Source organism: Microcaecilia unicolor, chromosome 2 (assembly GCF_901765095.1).
Source record: "Microcaecilia unicolor chromosome 2, aMicUni1.1, whole genome shotgun sequence".
NCBI classification, from domain to species: Eukaryota; Metazoa; Chordata; class Amphibia; order Gymnophiona; family Siphonopidae; genus Microcaecilia; species Microcaecilia unicolor.
The window spans coordinates 364,673,988-364,695,424 of NC_044032.1; the positions used below are offsets into that span (position 1 = coordinate 364,673,988).

The 21,437-nt window shown below is 48.5% G+C and overlaps 1 protein-coding gene across 5 annotated transcripts in view; it reads right to left on the minus strand.

Moving 5' to 3' along the window:
- The window catches only part of PRAG1 (PEAK1 related, kinase-activating pseudokinase 1), a 115,566-nt gene that overhangs the window by 62,964 nt on the left and 31,165 nt on the right, over positions 1-21,437 (minus strand). For all 5 annotated transcript variants that reach the window (XM_030194527.1, XM_030194528.1, XM_030194531.1 and 2 more), the window contains one exon: positions 6,114-7,981. In XM_030194527.1, coding sequence (XP_030050387.1) covers positions 6,114-7,981 — 1,868 coding nt within the window. The remainder of the gene's footprint in view (positions 1-6,113; positions 7,982-21,437) is intronic.

The window sequence follows — 21,437 nt, forward strand, 5'->3', positions numbered from 1 at the left end:
TATTGGTGGTGTATTTACATGCATTGCATAATTGTATATGATGGAAAAGGGGAGTGTGAGGTCTCGTATCCCCCTCATTAATACTGATGCATTAAATCTGGGCTTAGAGTTCAGGAAACTATCATGTTAAGACGTATTCAGTCCAGATTTTAACGTGTTTTAGTAGAAGTACCCCTTTGCCATTTTTCTCCGCTCTGGAGGCTGACAATCTAGTGTACCTGAATGTTACTCATCTTGAGCTACTAATGAAAAAAGCATGAGTTAAATCCAGAATCCCTTCCTTTCCTCTTACACAGGAACTGCTGTATTTTATACAGTGCATGTCAAAGTGTGGCCAATTAGGCAGCTGTGTGAAAAAGCTCTCGAGACATTTGCACTTGGGGTGGTAAATACCATATTACCAGGATTAGCTCTCAAGGAATGGTGCAAACTGAAGATCCAAATAAATACTTATTCTACAATTACACCTGCTGCATAACATTTTACAGGTGAGCAAATAAACACAAGGAGCCTTCAAGAGTGGGGGGGGGGGGGGGGGGGGGGGGGGGGCTTAAACCAGTGCTTTATTAAACAGACCCAACACGGTCCATGTTTCAGTGACACCACCTGCGTCAGTGGTCTTGTGCAGAAATGATCTTCAATAATATGTCTGATTGGTAAAAAGATAGTCTTGCTAACAACCACACAAGGGAAGCACTACCATGCAATCTAATCTTCCTTCAAACAGTGAAATGCAGCTTCTACCCAGACCCCTGACGCAGGCAGTTTAGCCGAAACATGGACCGTGTCGGGTCTGTTTAACAAAGCATTGGTTTGATCCCCCCCCCCCCCCCCCAAATCTTGAAGGGAAAGGGAAAGGAAAATGGGACTTGATATACTGCCTTTCTGTGGTATTTTGCAACTACATTCAAAGTGGTTTACATATATACAGGTACTTATTTTGTACCTGGGGCAATGGAGGGTTAAGTGACTTGCCCACAGTCACAAGGAGCTGCAGTGGGAATCAAACCCAGTTCCCCAGGATCAAAGTTCACTGCACTAACCACTAGGTTACTCCTCCACTCAGCTCCTTGAAGGCTCTTTGTGGTTTTTTGCTCAACTGTTCTGTTTGGTTGTGCTTTGGATTCCCTCTCTCTTGCTTCCAGGTGTTAAATGCTGACATGCAGCTTGTTTTTTTGCACACACCAATTTTAAATCAGGACTACATGTATCATTTTCCTGTGCAAACCGTGACTATGACACATGCATAACCCAGTCCTTTCTGAACTGCACATTGTATGGCTTTTACACATTAAGGGCAGTTTTCTAAATTGCAATTTACACGTGTTGGCTACCGGTGTGTGTAAAAGTTGCGCAAGCCTTCTAAAATGACCTCCAAGGTGTCAAAAATATAAACTATAAGCAGTTTTACTGAATGCGTCGTGCACAAAAGAAGGGACTTTATATTTTGTTTAGTTTTCAGCACAGATATTGCCAGTCAGCATGAGTTTCTTGGCAACTACAGCCAACACAGAAAGTGCATCACTTAAGCAGAGAATAGCTGGTGCCGGAGCCTAATCACAGACACAAATAAGGGGGGGGGGGGGGGTAGTTATCAACCTGCATCAAAGTGCTCCTCAATGCGTATTAAAGGGCTATAACACTAGCTGCAATGCCTTAAGAGTAGCATTATGTAGGTCACCCCATGTTTCATAGTAATGAGATACAAAGCATGTTCTGATCACCAGTGTCCTCACTTGAATTTTTGGGCTCTGTTCTTCCATGACTTTCTTCTTATCTCTCCCATCACACTTTTAGTGTATACTCTGGTGGATTCATTTCTATCCCACTATTTGTTGGTGTCCCTCAGGGCTTTGTCTTAGGACCTCTTCTTTTTTTTCCATCTATATTTATTCCCTTGGTGCGCTGATCTCCTCCCATGGTTTTCAGCATCACCTTTATACTGATGACCAGGGCTGGTCTTAACAATTGTGGAGCCCTGTGCAGACCAGTTCGGTGGGGAACCAAGCTCTTTGCCCAACTCCTCCACACCCAACCCCATCCCTGCCTAGCCCCATCTCGATGACTAACTTTTACCCTCTATACTCACCATCCCTCTTCTCACTCCTCTTCCCTGAGAACCCTGATGGTCTCTCCCCAAATGGTTCCACCATTCCAAGCATCTCCCCTCCCTCTTCCTTCCTATACTCTTCTACCCCATTTCCTCCCTCTCATTCTCCACCCACACTTGTAACCCATCTCCCTGTCCTGCCCACCCCTCTCTCTCCTCCACCCCTATGGTCCATCACTCCCTGTCCCCTCTCCCTTCCCCTCCACCGCTATGATCCAACAATTCCCTCTCCCCTCTCTTTCACCCCTAAGGTCCAGCAATTCTCTCCCCCCTCTCCCTTCCCCTCCACCCCAATGGTCCATCAACTCCCTGTCTCCTCTCCCCACCCTTCTCCCTTATGGCCAAGTATTTACTTGTCTCCTCTCCTTTCTCCTCCATCCCTATGGTCCAGCACTTCTAGTCTTGTATCTCCCCTTCCCCCTTATAACCCAGCAACTCTGTGTCCCCTGTTTCCCCCTCTATTTCCTCTCCTCCCCTGCTGTGGATCCAGCACCTCTCCATTCCCTTCAGTCCAGCACTTGTCCCCTGTCCTCTCCCCTCCCCCCCCCCCCCCCCCCCCCCCCCAGAGTCTTGCACCCTCCTTGGCCTGCCTCCCAGTCCCCAAAACCCTGATTTCTTTGCTGGTGCTAGCAGCGGCAATGGCAACAGGCTGTTTGGGCCGACCAGTCCTTGCTTCTGACGCATCCCACCCCTCTGATGTAACTTCCTGTTTAAGTATGGGTGGGACACTGCAGAGGGAAGGACCAGGCTGGTCCAGACAGATTGTTCCCATTACCGCTGCCAACACAGAAATTAAAATCAGATTTAAGTGGACCGGGGGGGGGGGGGGGGGCGGGGGATGGGGCACTGGACTCACGGGAAGGGAAGGGATCGGTGCTGGATCTGCCACAGGAGAGGGGAAAAAAAGCCACAAACCCCGTTCTTCTGCAGGTCTCTGGTTAGCAGAATGGGACCCCTGGGAGTGCCAAGGCCCTATGCAACCGCACCAGTTGCTCCTGCCTAAGACCGGCCCTGCTGATGACTCCCAGATTTACCTCTCCACACCAGAAATTTCAGCAGGAATCCAGGCCCAAATATCAGTCTGCCTGTCTGACATCACTTCCTGGATGTCTCACCGCCAACTGAAACTAAACATGGCCAAGACTGAGCTTCTTATCTTTCCCCCTAAACTCATCTCTCCTCTTCCACCATTCTCTATCACTGTGGATAACATACTCATCCTCCCTGCCTTATAAGCTTGTAACCTTGGGGTCATCTTTGACTCCTCTCTCTTTTCCTCTGCACATATCCAACAGACTGCTAAAACCTGTTGTTTTTTTCTCTTTATCACCACCAAACTTCATTCTTTCCTTTCTGAGCACACTACCAAAACCCTTATCCACACTCTTATCACCTCTTGCTTACACTACTGCAACTTGGCTCTCACAGGTTTCCCACTAAGCTATCTCATTCCCCTTCAATCCATTAAAAATTCTGCCGCATGACATATGTTCCGCCAGTGTCACTACGCTCATATTAGCCCTCTCCTCAAGTCACTTCATTGGCTCCCTATCCATTTCTGCATATAATTCAAACTCCTCTTTTTGACTCACAAGTGCATTCACTCTGCAGCTCCTCAGTACCTCTCCACTCTTATCTTTCCCTACACTCCTCTCCAGGAACTCCGTTCATTGGGTAAATCTCTTATCTGTACCCTTCTCCTCTTCCACTGCCAACTCCAGACTCCGTTCCTTTCATTTTGCTGCACCATATGCCTGGAATAAACTTCCTGAATCAGTACGTCAAGCTCCATCTTCAAATCAAGGCTAAAAGTCCACCTTTTTGAGGCTGCTTTTAACTCATATTCACTTGTTCAGTACCCATGTCTGGATTATCATTTTCACCTTAAGAAATTCCCTTATCCCTTATTTGTCCAGTTTCTCTGTCTTGATTAGACTGTAAGCTCTGTCGAGCAGGGACTGTCTGTTACAGCGCTGTGTACATCTAGTAGCGCTATAAAAATGATAAGTAGTAGTAGTACTTTTCTGAGGGAAGGAGTGTGGGCTCTGTACCCAAAAGCACAAGGTTCAATACATATGCTGGCAGACATTCAAAACGATTTAACTGGCTGCTGACTGGTTAAATCACTTGTTCAGGCTAGCCACTAATTTTCAGTGGCACTTAATTGAACTGGTTAGTTCCTCTGAAAATTAGCAGTTAGCACCTATTTTGGGGGCATTCTGGGCATGGAATCAGCACCTAGCCAGTTAAGTGCTGATATTCAGCATTTCTCCGGTAAAGGTAACTTTTTAAATAGGACTTTAAAACACAGTCCAATCTTTATGCGCTAACCCATAGCCACTTAAGTTCTGAATGCAGACTTAACCAGCTGTACATTAGCTGGCTCCACATAAACCAGATATTCAACTCCAAAGCCTGAACACGGCCTGGCATTAAATATCTGGAAATAACGCTGAAGGCCGTCAGCAAAATGCTCATCACCACCACCGGCTAAATATTGACCCCTATATACATGCAGCAAATCCAATAGGAAGGTTTAACAGGAATAACTTTCATCGCATGGAATAGGCGTCTCTGAAAAGACTGTAGTTTAGCAGACCGAGTGTGTGCAAGCAGAATCCACTTTATGGGACAGCTCAAGGAGGTTTAACTGACAGGAGACGGTAGGAATGTGCTTGGCCTGTTATCTGGTCTGAAGCTAATAGGCGGAGCTTTCTGCCATATTGAGTCACTCAAAACAATAGCAAATGCTTATTATAAATAAGGACTGCCTACTTGTGGCTTGGCATGGACCAATAGTCTGCTTTGGTTCCAGTGTATCAAGATTGCGGCTATGGCTTCAGCTTTGTCACATGACGCCATCTCCTGTCAATTAAACCTCCTTGGGACAGCTCAGAGGGCGACCCCATTTAGTGCACTTGTTGGAGGTACCATAAATTTTACAAAGCTGTTCCCATGAGTAGGTGGCCATACCAATGCACTAACAACCTATTATAAAACATTGACTGACGTACGATGGCATGTATGTTGCTGGGGCCAAGTTTGGGCAGAGCTTGTGTGGAGTTAGAAAATATGCACATTGAAATGCCTTAAATCGATACACATAGCAGCGTAAATTCCAAGCCTTCGTTTACACAGCTGTCAATCAGGTGTGAGAGATTGTGTTTATGTTTAAGAAATGTGTTGTTTTTAGAAATATTAGTATATGTGGCAGAGAATTAGACACCTATTTGTCTTTTTAAAATAGCACCTACATTCATGCCTACCCATGGCGCCCTAAGAATCACCCGCCGTAAGAGGAAGCACTCAAATAATAGCTACTCCTGCTGTTTTCCTGGACAGCAACTTCAGTAGGGAAGGTCTCATTTAAAGAAACTGAGCCGAGATCACCAACACACACAGTTTTACCCTAGAAAGTTGAGACTCAGTAACAGTTAGTCAACATTACACATTTATACAGGCAAATGGTAGCAAGCATGAAATAATTTGTGCCAGTTTCTGATTCTTCCTTAACCTCTACCCTTCTTACAGAGTGTCATACCTCCCAGCTATTTCACTGTCTAATTTTTTGGAATCTGTCTCTCTCCACTTCCACCCCATCCCGGCCCAGTGAAACTTGATTTTTCTACCTCAAATCAATGAGTAGCTTAGTGGTTAGTGCAGCGGACTCTGATCCTGGGGAACTGGGTTTGACTCCCACTGCAGCTCCTTGTGACTGTGGGCAAGTCACTTAACCCTCCATTGCCCCAGGTACAAAATAAGTACCTGTATATATGTAAACCACTTTGAATGTAGTTGCAAAATACCACAGAAAGGCAGTATATCAAGCTCCATTTCCCTTTCTTTAGGTGCCTAGGGATCTCTTCCTTGCCAGCAATGGGAAGGTCTGAATGACTGACATCACAACAGTTGAAATCTTGGTGACTTGCCTATGGGTGAACTCTGGGGGCAGGATACAAATACGCTATGTGATGCATTTGTGTGGGGCTCAAAATACACATACCTGGACTGTTTCTTGGGAGGTGGTGGGGGCGGTGATGTGAAACCTTCTGTTTTACTTCTGTCTTTAGTGAGCTCAAAGGGGCAGGATGCGGATTTGCTCATCCCTTCCTTAAGTTTGTTGCCCTGCAGAGAGCAGTCCTCAGCATGGGGATGGATGGTATTGCTAGACGTGAAAGAGGCACCTCTCTCCTTGCCTTGTGTCTTGAGCTGATGGGAAAATGTTGGCTCCTCTTCCTCTTCCTCATCTATCCTGCACTGTCTAATCCATGGTGCACCGTGGTGCATACGTCTTCTGTCAGCAACTATCGATGGGAGACATTTATCAATCTCTGCCATAGACTTGTTCAAAGAATGAGATGGTGAGCCAGGCATCCCACTAGCACTGGTATCTGCACCCAGGAGGGTGGATCTTGTAGATGATAGTGCTCCATCTGTGCACTGGTTAGTAGTGTCACAAAGTTCTGAGACAGGAGAATTGATCAGTGGCACTCGAGAGCCTTCACTGATGAGTTGTGATGTTTTGGACATATTTGAGGGAGTAACAGGGCTCCTAATGGCTGCTTGTGTGCAAAGCTTGTGGCCATCTCCACTCTGACCGAGTCCCTTGCTTGCCTGGCAGCCCTCTCCCCACTGAAAGAAAGGTGAGAGGCTCCCAGAGTCAGGGTTAGAGGCTGGGCTCAGGCTGGACCACTGGACACCAACTGCAGAGTCTGGGCTGCTTAGGTAAATTGTTCGATTCTCCTCCTCTGCGTGGGCTGCCATAACTGTGATTTTTGCAGGCACTTGTGGGGAAGTGTCATGGTGCTCCCTCTCAGCACTCCAGTGATGAGTGCTTTGTTCACAGGTCCCACGGACTGGCTCTTTACAGGAGCTCAGTGTCAGGGGCCTGTCGGTTTTTGCTGATGTTCCAGCATTTCCCAATGGTGCTTTTTTCCTTTTTGTAATCTCTGCATAAATGGGTTCACTCTGGCTAGGCTGTACAGGATGAGTTACGTGAGAACCTGTTCCTGGACCCTTCTGAGGATGCAAGAGACTCTCTGCTGAGCTCCCAGCTTTGGGGTTCTCTGGTAGGTCCAACTCCCTTGCTTGAGAGTGGCAAGTGGCTTCATGAGATGCGGCAACAGCACCGTCTCCACCATCATCAAACGACAACGCATCCGATAGGCTGCTTGATTCAGAGACAAGTGATCCTTTCTTCCTTTCCAAACATGAGTTCTGTAAACAAACCAGTAAAGAGTGCTCTTCTTGGAGGCTCAACCCCAAGTTTACAAAGCTACCTTCATCACTGGTCTTCAGTGGCCTACCCATTTTTGTTCTTGAGTTCACAGATGCATCCTGGTTACAGAACACAGGGTTGGAGCTGGTGTTTCCATGCAATACTGATTTGGTCTCTCCCAGTGCTGTGCCATGGAGGAGAGATTCATTAGAGTAACATTGTTTGATCTGACAGTAATCTCCACCCTCACCCTTAAAGCCTGGGGAGTAGCCATTAGTGCCATTTGGTGACTCTGCTGTGCCTTCTGTTGGCTGGAAAGGAGGACAGCCAATCAAGTCCTTGCAACCAACATACCTCTCATGGGAAAGTGCTGCGTCCTGGTGAAAACTCTCTTTTGCGACAGTCAACATTTCCTTGCAAAGAAAGGCAGATCTGTTGTCCTGTCCACCAACCTCACTTACAAATCCAGTCCTTTCCATCTTGCTTTCAGAACTCTGCAGCCCCATTAAGGAATGGCCCAAGGAATAATGAGAAGAACCATCTTCGGCTGTGCTCTGAATGCTGGGATCTCGCCTCAAATTATCAAAGCAATTCCTCTTTTCGTCTGAGGACTTCAGAATCGATTGCTTTACCAAGGGCATTCGCCAGCTGACCTGTGCCAAGTGAAAATAAAGAGAACTCGTTCAAGTCACGATGATAAACACACACAAATGTGAAAACCACCCCCAAACACTCTTCAGCGTCATAGGTGCCCTGAGTGCTTTCAGGGCAGGACAAAAATCAACCAGTCTATATGCCTAATGCAAGAGAATGCCACAAATTGCAGCAGTGCCACAGACTTCCTTTTCCTTTGATAGCTACCAGTCCTGCTGAGTCAGCCTATACGCCCCACATTAGTCACTGCTTTCAAGGGGAAGGAAAAAAAAAAACCCAGAATTTGGCAGACAGTCAGGCTGTCCTAGTTTTTCAGAATCATTTGCTGCTATTAGTCCTAAAAAGTATCCGGGTTCTTTCCCAATTGGTGAATATAGGAAATACTTCTCATAGAGCAGGCTCAGTATTGTTTTGATAATACCCAATCCAAAAACATTACACTCCAGAAGGGATTATAACAGTATAACCAAAACAATTAAGCAAAGTCCTTCCTATTTATTACTTTAAATGCAACTGCTGAATTGAATTTTCAATTCAGCAATCATATTAACAGTAATAAATAGGAGGGGCTTTGTTCAGTGATTTATAATGCTAACATGCATGGACTCGGCTTGCCATTCTTTGAGCTGTGGAAATGACCAGAAGTCACCGCTAAATATGTGATATGTGTTTATCACCATCAAGCTCATCACAGTCCCTGTAATATACAAATCTGTGCACAAAACCATTCAAGTTTTCAAAATTATCATTTTTTTAAAATGTGATGTTGCTCTGCTTTTCTTCACTGTATGAAGATCATTAGCTCAGCAGTATTAGTGGTTTAATGAGAAGTTAGGCCAGCCCTTGAATTTCACTCCGCCGTGATGCATTTGGGTACTTGGCAGTGCTGATTTGCAATGGAGAATCAAGAACTAGAAATACATCCAAAATGTACTGTGGTAAAAGAAAAAGAAAATCTGGAATGGCCAAAAAAAAAAAAAGTCTCCCTCCTAGAACTGGGTCACTTGGTTTAACTCTGGTCTTGTAGAACAGGTTGCTCCAGTCCTGCTTTTATCCCACTGCATGCCGGGGAGTTCTGCCTCTGATTTTCCCAAGTCAGGCTTTTCTCAGGCTGGCCCAGAGTTTCACCTCTCCCAGGGCTTCCCAAAACCTGTCCTGAGAACCTCACAGCCACTTAGGCTTTCAGGACTTCCCTGACGAGCACTTGGACGTTTTCACCCGGACCTGTTTTTCATATGACTAAGGCACAAAAAGGTGCCCGAACTGACCAGATGACCACCAGAGAGAATCGGCGATGACCTCCCGTTACTCCCCCAGTGATCACTAACCCCCTCCCACCCTCAAAAAACATCTTTAAAAATATTGTGTGTCAGCCTCTATACCAGCCTCAGATGTCATACTCAGGTCCGTGACAGCAGTATGCAGGTCCCTGGAGCAGTTTTAGTGGGTGCAGTGTACTTCAGACAGGTGGACCCAGCCCCATCACCCCCACCCCCCCACCTGTTACGTTTGTGGAGGAAACAGCAAGCCCTCCAAAACCCATCAGAAACCCACTGTACCCACATCTAGGTGCCCCCCTTCACCCGTAAGGGCTATGGTAGTGGTGTACAGTTGTGGGTAGTGGGTTTGGGGGGCTCAGCACACAAGGTAAGAGAGCTATGTACCTGGGAGCAATTAATGAAGTCCACTTCAGTGCCCCCTAGGGTGCCCGGTTGGTGTTCTGGCATGTTAGGGGGACCAGTGCACTACAAATGCTGGCTCCTCCCACGACCAAATGGCTTGCATTTGGTCGTTTCTAAGATGGACGTCCTTGGTTTCGATTTTTGCTGAAAATCAGAAATGTCCATGTCTAGGGACGACCAAATTTAAGGATTTGGACTTCCCTGACGGTATTTTCAAAACAAAAGATGGATGCTCATCTTGTTTCGAAAATACGTGTTTCCCCGCCCCTGGATCGGGACGTTTTGCGAGGACATCAAAATCAAAACTTGGATGTCCCTTTCGAAAATGCCCCTCAATGTCTACACCTTTTTATAAAGCTTTAAAAAACTGGAATGTGTTCTCATTTTCAAAGGGGACAATTTTCTATAAGCCAACAAGATGCAACCATCATTTGCACTGAATTTTCTAAGAGAAAGCAGTACATAAAGGGGACCATTCTAAAAGCTTTTTTTCTTCTTTTTTCCTCAGACATTGTGAAATTCTGTGTGTTAAATGTTGTGAAGCCTGCCTTACCTCTAGGACCTTCACTTTAATCTTAGGACAGCCCAACTTAATTGGAGGAAGGGCTCATAACTTGACTGAGCACATTTTCTTGGCAATCAGTGAGGTTTCAAGTTATTTAGCCTTTGAATCTAACGGCAGTCAGGAAGCGAGGATGAAGGGCACTAGAAAAAAAGGTGTAGGTGCGGGAAGGGTGGGAAAACATGGTGTGGAGAGATTCAATTTAGTCCGAGAGCCGCAGAGCTGACAATATAGCAGCTTTGTGAGTTGTGTGGGTTAATGTTTTTTTTTTTAATTTATAAAGAAATTGAGCACGTACAGCTTTTCACAATTCTAGTGTTCGGGATGTTGTACAGAGCAGCTTGCTAGCGGTGTTACATAAGTATTGCCATACTGGGACAGACCAAAGGTCCATCAAGCCCAGCATCCTGTTTCCAACAGTGGCTAATCCAGGTCACAAATACCTGGCAAGATCCCAGAAAAGCCCAATGCATTTTATTCTGCCTATCCCAGAAATAAGCAGTGGATTTTCCCCAAGTCAATTTAATAATGGTCTATGGACTTTTCCTTTAGGAAGCCATCCAAACCTTTTTAAAACCCCGCTAAGCTAACCGCCTTTACCACATTCTCTGGTAATGAATTCCAGAGTTTAATTACACATTGAGTTAAGAAAATGTTTCTCCAATTCATTTAAAATTTACTACTTTGTAGCTTCATCGCATGCCACCTAGTCCTAGTATTTTTGGAAAGCATAAACAGAAGCTACACGTCTACCCGTTCAACTCCACTCATTATTTTATAGACCTCTATCATATCTCCCCTCAGCCGCCTTTTCTCTAAGCTGAAGAGCCCCAGCCATTTTAGTCTTTCCTCATAAGGAAGTCGTCCCATCCCCTTTATTATTTTTGTCACCCTTCTCTGTACCTGGAGAAGTGAGGTAAAGGATACAAGGTAAAGGGAGGCAGGAGTAAGTTTATGTGTGGGAGGTTTTTTTTCAGAGTTGCGTTCTGAATATAATTGGCTCATAGCTCCAGTTCGAACAATTATCGGTTGAGGTTACTTTTTGATATGGCTCCTAAAAAGATTCAGCGGAAGAATATGCCTTCTGAGGTAACTTGGGGAGGCCAACAAATGTCTTTGTTAAAAGGCCTGAAAGGTTTTAGATAAAGATATCCTATATAATAATTTGTACCGCCAACGTTCTCTGGCTGGCTGGGTTCGTAACATCACCCGACATCAGCAAGCCTCCAGCGTTCCCTTCCCTCTCACTGTCCCGCCCTCGTGTAAAGACATGACGACGTCAGAGGAGGGCGGAACAGTGAGAGGGAAGAGAATGCTGGAGACAAGCTGACGTCAGGATGTTACAAATGGAACAGAAGCCAGCCAGCCAGAGAACATTCAGGTACAAATCGCTGGACATGGAGGGGAGGAGAGAATTGCAGGACATCAAGGGGTGGGCAGGGCAGAGGAGAATCGATGGACATGAATGGGATGGGAGGAGAGGAGATGAGAGAATCGCAGGACATGGATGGGAGGGCAGGGAAGAGGAGAATCGCGGGACATGGAGGGCATGGGATGGAATGGGAGGGGAGGAAATAATCGCTGGACATGGAGGGGAGGGCAGGGGAGAGAGGAAAAAAATCGCTTCCACGACAGCCTTCCTAGGGCCCATTTCATTGTTGATGAAACGGGCTTGGTTCCATTGGTTTTGCATAAAATTCTGCTGGTGGGCAGTTGGAATGCACATGTTTGAGTAAAAAGAGAAAATGTACAACAAAGCATATGACACACATTACCTCATGAAAAGCTCCAGAAGAAATGGAGAGTCATGGGATAGGAGGTAGTGTCCTATTGTGGATTAAAAACTGGTTAATGGATAGAAAACAGAGAATAGGGTTAAATGGTCAGTTTTCTCAATGGAAAAGGGTAGACAGTGACCTAGAGATGGGAGTAACTAGTAAGGTAAATAAATTTGCTGACGACACAAAGTTATTCAAAGTTATTAAATCGTGAAAGGATTGTGAAAAATTACAAGAGGAACTTACGAAACTGGGCGTCTAAATTGCAGATGATGTTTAATGTGAGCAAGTGTAAAATGATGCATGTGTGAAAGAGGAACCCAAACTATAGCTACACAATGCAAGGTTCCACGTGAGGAGTCACTGACCAAGAAAGTGATCTCGGCGTCATTGTTGATACATTGAAATCCTCTGCTCAGAAAGCAAATAAAATATTAGGTATTATTAGGAAAAGAATGGAAAACAAAAGTGAGGACGTTATAATGCCTTTGTATTGGTCCATGGTGAGACCGCACTTCGAATATAGGGTATGATACATACCTGTAGCAGTTGTTCTCCGAGGACAGCAGGCTGATTGTTCTCACGACTGGGTTGACGTCCGCGGCAGCCCCCACCAACCGGAAGAAGCTTCGCGGGACGGTCGGCACGCAGGGCACGCCCACCGCGCATGCGCGGCCGTCTTCCCGCCCGTGCGCGACCGCTCCCGCCAGTTGAATGACTAGCAAAAGATGAAACCCACAACTCCAAAGGGGAGGAGGGAGGGTAGGTGAGAACAATCAGCCTGCTGTCCTCGGAGAACAACTGCTACAGGTATGTATCATACCCTTTCTCCGAGGACAAGCAGGCTGCTTGTTCTCACGACTGGGGTATCCCTAGCTCTTAGGCTCACTCAAAACAAGAACCCAGGTCAATTGAACCTCGCAACGGCGAGGGAACAACAGAAATTGACCTACGAAGAACAACTAACTGAGAGTGCAGCCTGACCAGAATAAATTCGGGTCCTGGAGGGTGGAGTTGGATTTACACCCCAAACAGATTCTGCAGCACCGACTGCCCGAACCGACTGTCGCGTCGGGTATCCTGCTGGAGGCAGTAATGAGATGTGAATGTGTGGACAGATGACCACGTCGCAGCCTTGCAGATCTCTTCAATAGTGGCTGACTTCAAGTGGGCCACCGACGCTGCCATGGCTCTGACACTATGAGCCGTGACATGACCCTCAAGAGTCAGCCCAGCCTGGGCGTAAGTGAAGGAAATGCAGTCTGCTAGCCAATTGGAGATGGTGCGTTTCCCGACAGCGACCCCTAGCCTGTTAGGGTCGAAAGAAATAAACAATTGGGCAGACTGTCTGTTGGGCTGTGTCCGCTCCAAGTAGAAGGCCAATGCTCTCTTGCAGTCCAATGTGTGCAACTGACGTTCAGCAGGGCGGGTATGCGGCCTGGGGAAGAATGTTGGCAAGACAATTGACTGGTTAAGATGGAACTCCGACACCACCTTCGGCAGGAACTTTGGGTGGGTGCGGAGCACTACTCTGTTGTGATGAAATTTGGTATATGGAGCATGAGCTACCAGGGCTTGAAGCTCACTGACCCTACGAGCTGAAGTAACTGCCACCAAGAAAATGACCTTCCAGGTCAAGTACCTCAGATGGCAGGTATTCAGTGGCTCAAAAGGAGGTTTCATCAGCTGGGTGAGGACGACGTTGAGATCCCATGACACAGTAGGAGGCTTGATAGGGGGCTTTGACAAAAGCAAACCTCTCATGAATCGAACGACTAAAGGCTCTCCAGAGATGGCTTTACCTTCTACACGATAATGGTAAGCACTAATCGCACTAAGGTGATTCCTTACTGAGTTGGTCTTGAGGCCAGACTCTGATAAGTGCAGAAGGTATTCAAGCAGGTTCTGTGCAGGGCAAGAACGAGGTTCTAGGGCCTTGCTCTCACACCAAACGACAAACCTCCTCCACTTGAAAAAGTAACTCTTTTTAGTGGAATCCTTCCTAGAGGCAAGCAAGACCCGGGAGACACCCTCAGACAGACCCAACGCAGCGAAGTCTACGCCCTCAACATCCAGGCCGTGAGAGCCAGGGATTGAAGGTTGGGGTGCAGCAACGCTCCGTCGTTCTGCGAAATGAGAGTCGGAAAACACTCCAATCTCCACGGTTCTTCGGAGGACAACTCCAGAAGAAGAGGGAACCAGATCTGACGGGGCCAAAAGGGCGCTATCAGAATCATGGTGCCGCGGTCTTGCTTGAGCTTCAGTAAGGTCTTCCCCACCAAAGGTATGGGAGGATAAGCATACAGGAGGCCGGTCCCCCAATGAAGGAGAAAGGCATCTGACGCTAGCCTGCCGTGTGTCTGAAGCCTGGAACAGAACAGAGGCAGCTTGTGGTTGGTCTGAGAGGCGAAAAGATCCACCGAGGGGGTGCCCCACTCTCGGAAGATCTTGCGTACCACTCTGGAATGGAGCGACCACTCGTGCGGTTGCATGACTCTGCTCAGTCTGTCGGCCAGACTGTTGTTTACGCCTGCCAGGTACGTGGCTTGGAGAAGCATGCCGAAGCGACACACCCAACGCCACATACCGACGGCTTCCTGACACAGGGGGCGAGATCCGGTGCCCCTCTGCTTGTTGACGTAATACATTGCAACCTGATTGTCTGTCCGAATTTGGATAATTTGGCAGGACAGCCGATCTCTGAAAGCCTTCAGTGCGTTCCAGATCGCTCGGAGCTCCAGGAGGTTGATCTGGAGATCCTTTTCCTGGAGGGACCACAGACCCTGGGTGTGAAGCCCATCGACATGGGCTCCCCACCCCAGGCGGGATGCATCCGTCGTCAGCACTTTCGTGGGCTGCGGAATTTGGAATGGACGTCCCAGGGTCAAATTGGTCCGTATGGTCCACCAGAGCAGTGAAGTGCGGCAACTGGTGGAGAGGCGGATGACATCCTCTAGATTCCCGGTGGCTTGGAACCACTGGGAAGCTAGGGTCCATTGAGCAGATCTCATGTGAAGATGAGCCATGGGAGTCACATGAACTGTGGAGGCCATATGACCCAGAAGTCTCAACATCTGCCGAGCTGTGATCTGCTGAGACGCTCTGGTCTGCGAAGCCAGGGCCAAGAGATTGGTGGCCCTCGCTTCGGGAAGGTAGGCCTGAACCGTCTGGGAATTCAGCAGCGCTCCTATGAATTCCAGAGACTGAGTTGGCTGGAGATGGGACTTTGGGTAATTTATCACAAACCCCAGCAGCTCCAGAAGTTGAATAGTGCACTGCATGGACCGGAGGGCTCCTGCCTTCGAGGTGTTCTTGACCAGCCAATCGTCGAGATATGGGAACACGTGCACTCCCAGCTTGCGTAGGTAGGCCGCTACCACCACGAGGCACTTTGTAAACACTCGTGGGGCAGAGGCGAGCCCAAAGGGCAGCACACAATACTGAAAGTGCCGTGCGCCCAGGCGGAATCTGAGATACTGTCTGTGAGCTGGCAGTATCGGGATGTGAGTGTATGCGTCCTTTAAATCCAGGGAACATAGCCAATCGTTTTTCTGAATCATTGGCAGAAGGGTGCCCAAGGAAAGCATCCTGAACTTTTCTTTGACCAGGAATTTGTTCAGGCCTCTCAGGTCTAGGATGGGACGCATCCCCCCTGTTTTCTTTTCCACAAGGAAGTACCTGGAATAGAATCCCTGCCCTTCCTGCCCGGGTGGTACGGGCTCGACCGCATTGGCGCTGAGAAGGGCGGAGAGTTCCTCTGCAAGTACCTGCTTGTGATGGGAGCTGAAAGACTGAGCTCCCGGAGGACAATTTGGAGGCAGGGAGGTCAAATTCAGGGCGTATCCGCACCGCACTATTTGGAGAACCCACTGGTCGGAGGTTATGAGAGGCCACCTTTGGTGAAAGAATTTTAACCTCCCTCCGACCGGCAGGTCGTCCGGTACGGACACTTGTAGGGCGGCTATGTTCCCGTGGATCCAGTCAAAAGCCCGTCCCCGGCTTTTGCTGTGGAGGCGCAGGGGGCTGCTTAGGCGCACGCTGTTGACGGGAACGAGCGCGCTGGGGCTGTCCCTGTGCCTGACGAGGCCTTCGGGCCGGCTGGTTGTACCTACGCTTCGCAAAAGAATAGGGTGCAGCCTGCCGAGCCCGGGAAAAACGCCCGCCCGCGGGGGCGGGTGCTGAAGGCGCCCGGTGGGAGAGCTTGTCGAGAGCGGTTTCCCGCTGATGCAGTTGGTCAACCATCTGCTCGACCTTCTCGCCAAAAATATTATCCCCCCGGCAAGGGACGTCAGCCAGTCTCTGCTGGGTGCGGTTGTCCAGGTCAGAAGCACGCAGCCATGAGAGCCTGCGCATCACTATACCTTGGGCCGCAGCACGAGATGCCACGTCACAGGTGTCAAAAATCCCCCTGGACAGGAACTTTCTGCACGCCTTCAGCTGCCTGACCACCTCCTGATATGGCCTGGACTGCTCCGGCGGGAGCTTATCGACCAGGTCCGCCAGCTGTTGCACATTGGTCCGCATGTGGATGCTCATATAGAGCAGGTAAGATTGGATGCGGGTCACGAGCATGGAGGATTGGTAGGCCTTCCTCCCAAATGAGTCCAGAGTGCGAGACTCCCGCCCCGGGGGCGCCGAGGCGGTATCCCTCGAACTCCGTGCCCTCTTGAGAGCAGAATCCACGACCGCTGAGTCATGGGGCAACTGGGGCCGCATGAGCTCTGGGTCAGAGTGGATCCTGTACTGGGACTCTGCTTTCTTGGGAATGGTGGGGTTAGTTAGTGGTCGCACCCAGTTCCGAAGCAGCGTCTCCTTCAGGACATTGTGCAGCGGTACCGTGGAGGACTCTCTAGGTGGTGATGGATAGTCGAGGACCTCGAGCATCTCGGCCCTCGGCTCTTCCACAGAGACCACGGGAAAGGGAATGCTTATAGACATATCCCGCACAAAGGAGGCAAAGGAGAGACTCTCAGGAGGTGAGAGCTTCCTCTCCGGTGACGGCGTGGGGTCCGAGGGAAGGCCCGTAGACTCCTCTGAGGAGAAATATCTCGGGTCTTCCTCTTCCCCCCACGAGTCCTCATCCTCGGTATCGGACATTAGCTCATGTAGCTGAGTCCGGTACCGGGCCCGGCTCGACGTCGAGGCACCGAGGTCTCGGTGTCGTCGAGCGGTGGACTCCCCGCGCCGGCGGGGACGGAGCTCCCTCCATCGACGTCGACGGGGACTCCACCTGCGTGGCGGTCGAGACCGGCACCGCAAGCGGCGGCGGTGTCGACAGCCCCGGCGCCGGGCTAGAGCTCGCCGGCGCCACAGTCATCGGCGCCGGGGGCGCAAGCACCCCCGACGCCGGCACAGCCTGGCGCATCAGCCCTTCCAGGATCCCCGGAAGGATGGCTCTGAGGCACTCGTCCAGGCCCGCTGCCGGGAAAGGCGGTGGGGCCGGTAAGGGTGTCGGTGCCAGAAGCTGCTGGGGGCCAGGAGACGGCACCGAGGTGCCGGAACCCCGACGCGTCGGTACCTCCACCACCGACGGAGATCTCTCCTCTCTGCGATGACGCTTCGGCGTCGACTCCCCTTCAGGGTGCACCGAGGGCTCCCGGTGACGGCGCTTATCTTTTTTCCGGTGCACGTCACCGGCGCCGGAGGGCATGGAGGAGGAGGAGGTCGATCCCCCTCGGTCTCGAGGTACCGGGTCCGACAGGGTTCGGTCCCGTGGCTCACGAGCTGAGGGAGTGACCGGGGCCGACAGCCCACGCGGCCTCTCAACCCCACTCTCACCGGCGGACCGGCGGGCCGACGGGACCTGTTCTCCTGGGGTCGCTGCCATCGGTGCCGATGTCTCGGGCATCGATACCGGTACCGAAGATCCGGCCTTCGATACCGATGCCGTCGAGGTCGACGTCGAGGGGCCGGCGCAAGTTCCAAAAAGACGGTCCCGCAGAACTTGCCTCGCAACCTGAGTCCGTTTCCGGAGACCGAGACACAGCGCGCACGACTTGAGATTGTGCTCCGGCCCGAGGCACTGGAGGCACCAAGCGTGGGTGTCGGTCTGCGAGATCGGCCGGCCGCAGCGACCACACTTTTTAAATCCACTCGGGACCTTCGAGGACATCGACGGAAAAATCGCGTCGGCGAAGTCAAAGTCGGCAATGGTGGCTAAAATCACACCACGAAAAAACTAGCCGACCGAGCGGCCACTAGGCCGCAATGAGGCGTCCCCGCTGGAAGCGAGGGAAAAGGGGAGCGCGTGCTCCACACGCGCGAAAATCTTTTTTTTTTTTTTTTTTTTAACAATACGAAGAAAGAAAGAAAGAAAGAAAGAGGAACCGAACGGGTCAAAGCAACGATCCGCGTAAACGCGGTCGAAAAATCCGGCGGCTGAACGGAGAGAGAGGCAATTGCACAACTCTCTCCAGTCGCGGAAAAAAAGTAACTGGCGGGAGCGGTCGCGCACGGGCGGGAAGACGGCCGCGCATGCGCGGTGGGCGTGCCCTGCGTGCCGACCGTCCCGCGAAGCTTCTTCCGGTTGGTGGGGGCTGCCGCGGACGTCAACCCAGTCGTGAGAACAAGCAGCCTGCTTGTCCTCGGAGAATGTGTTCAATTCTGGTCACCGCATCTCAAAAAAAGATATAGTGGAATTAGAAAAGGTACAGAGAAGGATTGTTGGAGTGTTCTGATTTAATTTTAAGGGCTCATTGCACTTAAGGTGGATGGGCTTGGTTAAACTATGATGAACAGTTTAGGAAAAGTATGGCTAAGAAGAGATTAGATGCTTGGGGTTTTAGAGACATGGCTATTTGGTTGGCAGAAGTGACTCCAGTGTGGGCTGGGTTGTTTAGGATGGGTTCTTTTCAGACTATGGCAGGGTTTGGAAGGCAAGGAGTTTTGAATAATTGGGGATCTGGTAATTCTTCAAATAGTGTGAGTAATATGTTTCCTCAGTCATTTCGTTTAGGAATTAATAGTGGTGCAGCTCCGTCTGCATCGCTTAAGGTAAGAGGACAGCTTAACTTCTGTTTTCATTTTAATTCTGGTCATTACGATAGGACTTCATGTAGATTCATGTGGGAATAACCATCCTGCATTTAAATGTTCAATCAAGTGGTCTTACCATACAGAAGGATTTGTTTTTTCATCCCTCAGGGAAATTTGCCAACATAAATATTAAGCAAGGCCCCATCTCCGATTAATGTTGATGCAGTGAAATAATGGTATAGCACTTACCCTGATCGTTCAGATGCAAAACTATTGGTGAGATTCTATAAAATGAAGGAAACTGTGGAAGCCAAATTAAAGAAAGAATTAGAGCTAGGTAGACTTTCTGGCCCATTTGATATGCCTCCTATTGAAAATATGGTGATTTCTCCTTTAGGAATTATTCTTAAAAAAAGAAAAAGGTACATTTATATTGATTCATAATCCTTCATACCCAAATGGAATGAATGTAAATGTTACTTCTATTTTACTGATTTAAGCTATTTATAGTTATTGTGATTGTTTTTAGGCCATCTCTCTTCATTGGGTTAGGTAAGGCATTTCTTTTTATTAATTGTACCCTTTCTGCCTCCCTCAGATATTACAGTGTGGTAAAATTAGTTATGGTAGTACCTTTGCTGTTTAGAGGTAGATTCATTCGAAGCTTTATAGATTGAGTTTGTTAACCCAGATGGATTCAATTATTCTTCTGATGTACATTTCCTCTGAAATGTTTGACAATGGAGAACTTTTTCATCCATGCTTCTCTTGGCCTTTGTGGGTCAAAATCTTCAGTATTTTCAACCATTTTTATGTTGCAACATTTTTTTAATTGATGACATAACAGAAGTATTACAACAAACATGAGTATGAACAAAATTTCCAATGTCAAGGTGTTAGGGGACAGATGATTTCATGAACCAAGATGGACAGCTGAGCTCTGAATGCCCTACCACAAATCATCAACTTATCCCAGTCACCCACAGAATATGGCATCCCCACTGGAACCCGAAATAACTTTTTGAGTACACTATCTTTCTGGGGGAAAATGTCACAACTTCAGAGACTCAGTTTCAATGAATTCGCTTACCAACTGCAATTGCAACCTCCTCTCGCAGCGGCAGTAAATATGGCATCAGTGGATGGTGATCCGCACTCACATGGAGTGCTGACTGGGAGCAGAAGCAACTGGCCTTAACAGCTGCTGTACCAGAACCGATGACCAAGTTCTGTGAGCTCCTCCATGAAAATTCGAATTTGAAGAGTCCTCAAGACAGACTACAACAGCTGCAAGCTGGTGGTTCAGAAAGTTGCTAGTATGGATCATATAAAACTTGACAGGGCACATCGGGTCTCAAATTGCCCAAGGGTGAACCTTCCTTGGGACATAATCGCCTGCTTTACAAACTATGAAACTAAAGAGACTGTGTTACATAAGCCCACATGAAAGCTCTCATTACCTGGCATGCCTACTCTATCAAGGTCTACCAAGACCTGGCGGCATTGACTTTGCACTGCTGGAATGAGCAGAGACCCCCTAACTAAATATTTTAGGGACAAAGACTTTAGGTAATGCTGGCAACATCCATTTATTTGCATTGGAAGGGAAATTGCATGTTTTGAAAACTATGTCAGATGCGAGACTCCTATTTCTGAATCTGGATCCCTCTACCTCATCATTGGATAAAATTTTACACAAGCGGACTGAAACCCCACACCATGCAACCCAAGTGGCAACGGGTCACTTGAGGCAAGGGGCATCTGACACGCCAGGAACAGGTTCACATCTTTCTGCTGAAAAGGGAACATAAAGCGCTCAGGAGTTGCTTCTGGTTTCTCTCTGCACAATTCAACAATGAATACGTTGTTCTCCTCCCTGGCAGAACCGAAGGACCTTTAGGGAACCTTGGATCTCCTGGTTATGAGCTTGTACAATTGTTTTGTTACAGTGTTTCTGGTCGATTATGTTCTGTTTATCTGATTGGGCCATTTGACAAGTTTGGGATAGCCTGAGGAAGTAGTATCTTATAATAGGACTCTCGATGTACTGTCCATTCTCCCCCCCATATGACCATGCCCTTCTTGGCACGTACTTCTGTCTTCAATGGCAGGCTTCTAGAAGGTGGGGGAGGGGAGGGAGACCAGCATTATTCTTGGATCAGATTGGGTTATGGGATTTTGTTTGTGGGGTTTGTGCGTGTGTGTTTGAGAGGTAGGGTAATACTGCACTTTATTAAATGCTTTTGAGGACTTATGCTTGAATTGACATGCATGTCCCTTACTGTTCAGGGACTGGTCATCTGCTTTTTAAGGAAGCTCACTTGGGGTGGATGTACTCTGTATCCAAGAGACACACCTTTTGATAAAACATGAGCACTTACTAATACAGCAAAATATGCTGCAGGGTACCTAGCTTCCAATCATGTCTGTCCCAGAACTGCAAGGGTCGGTGTTCTTT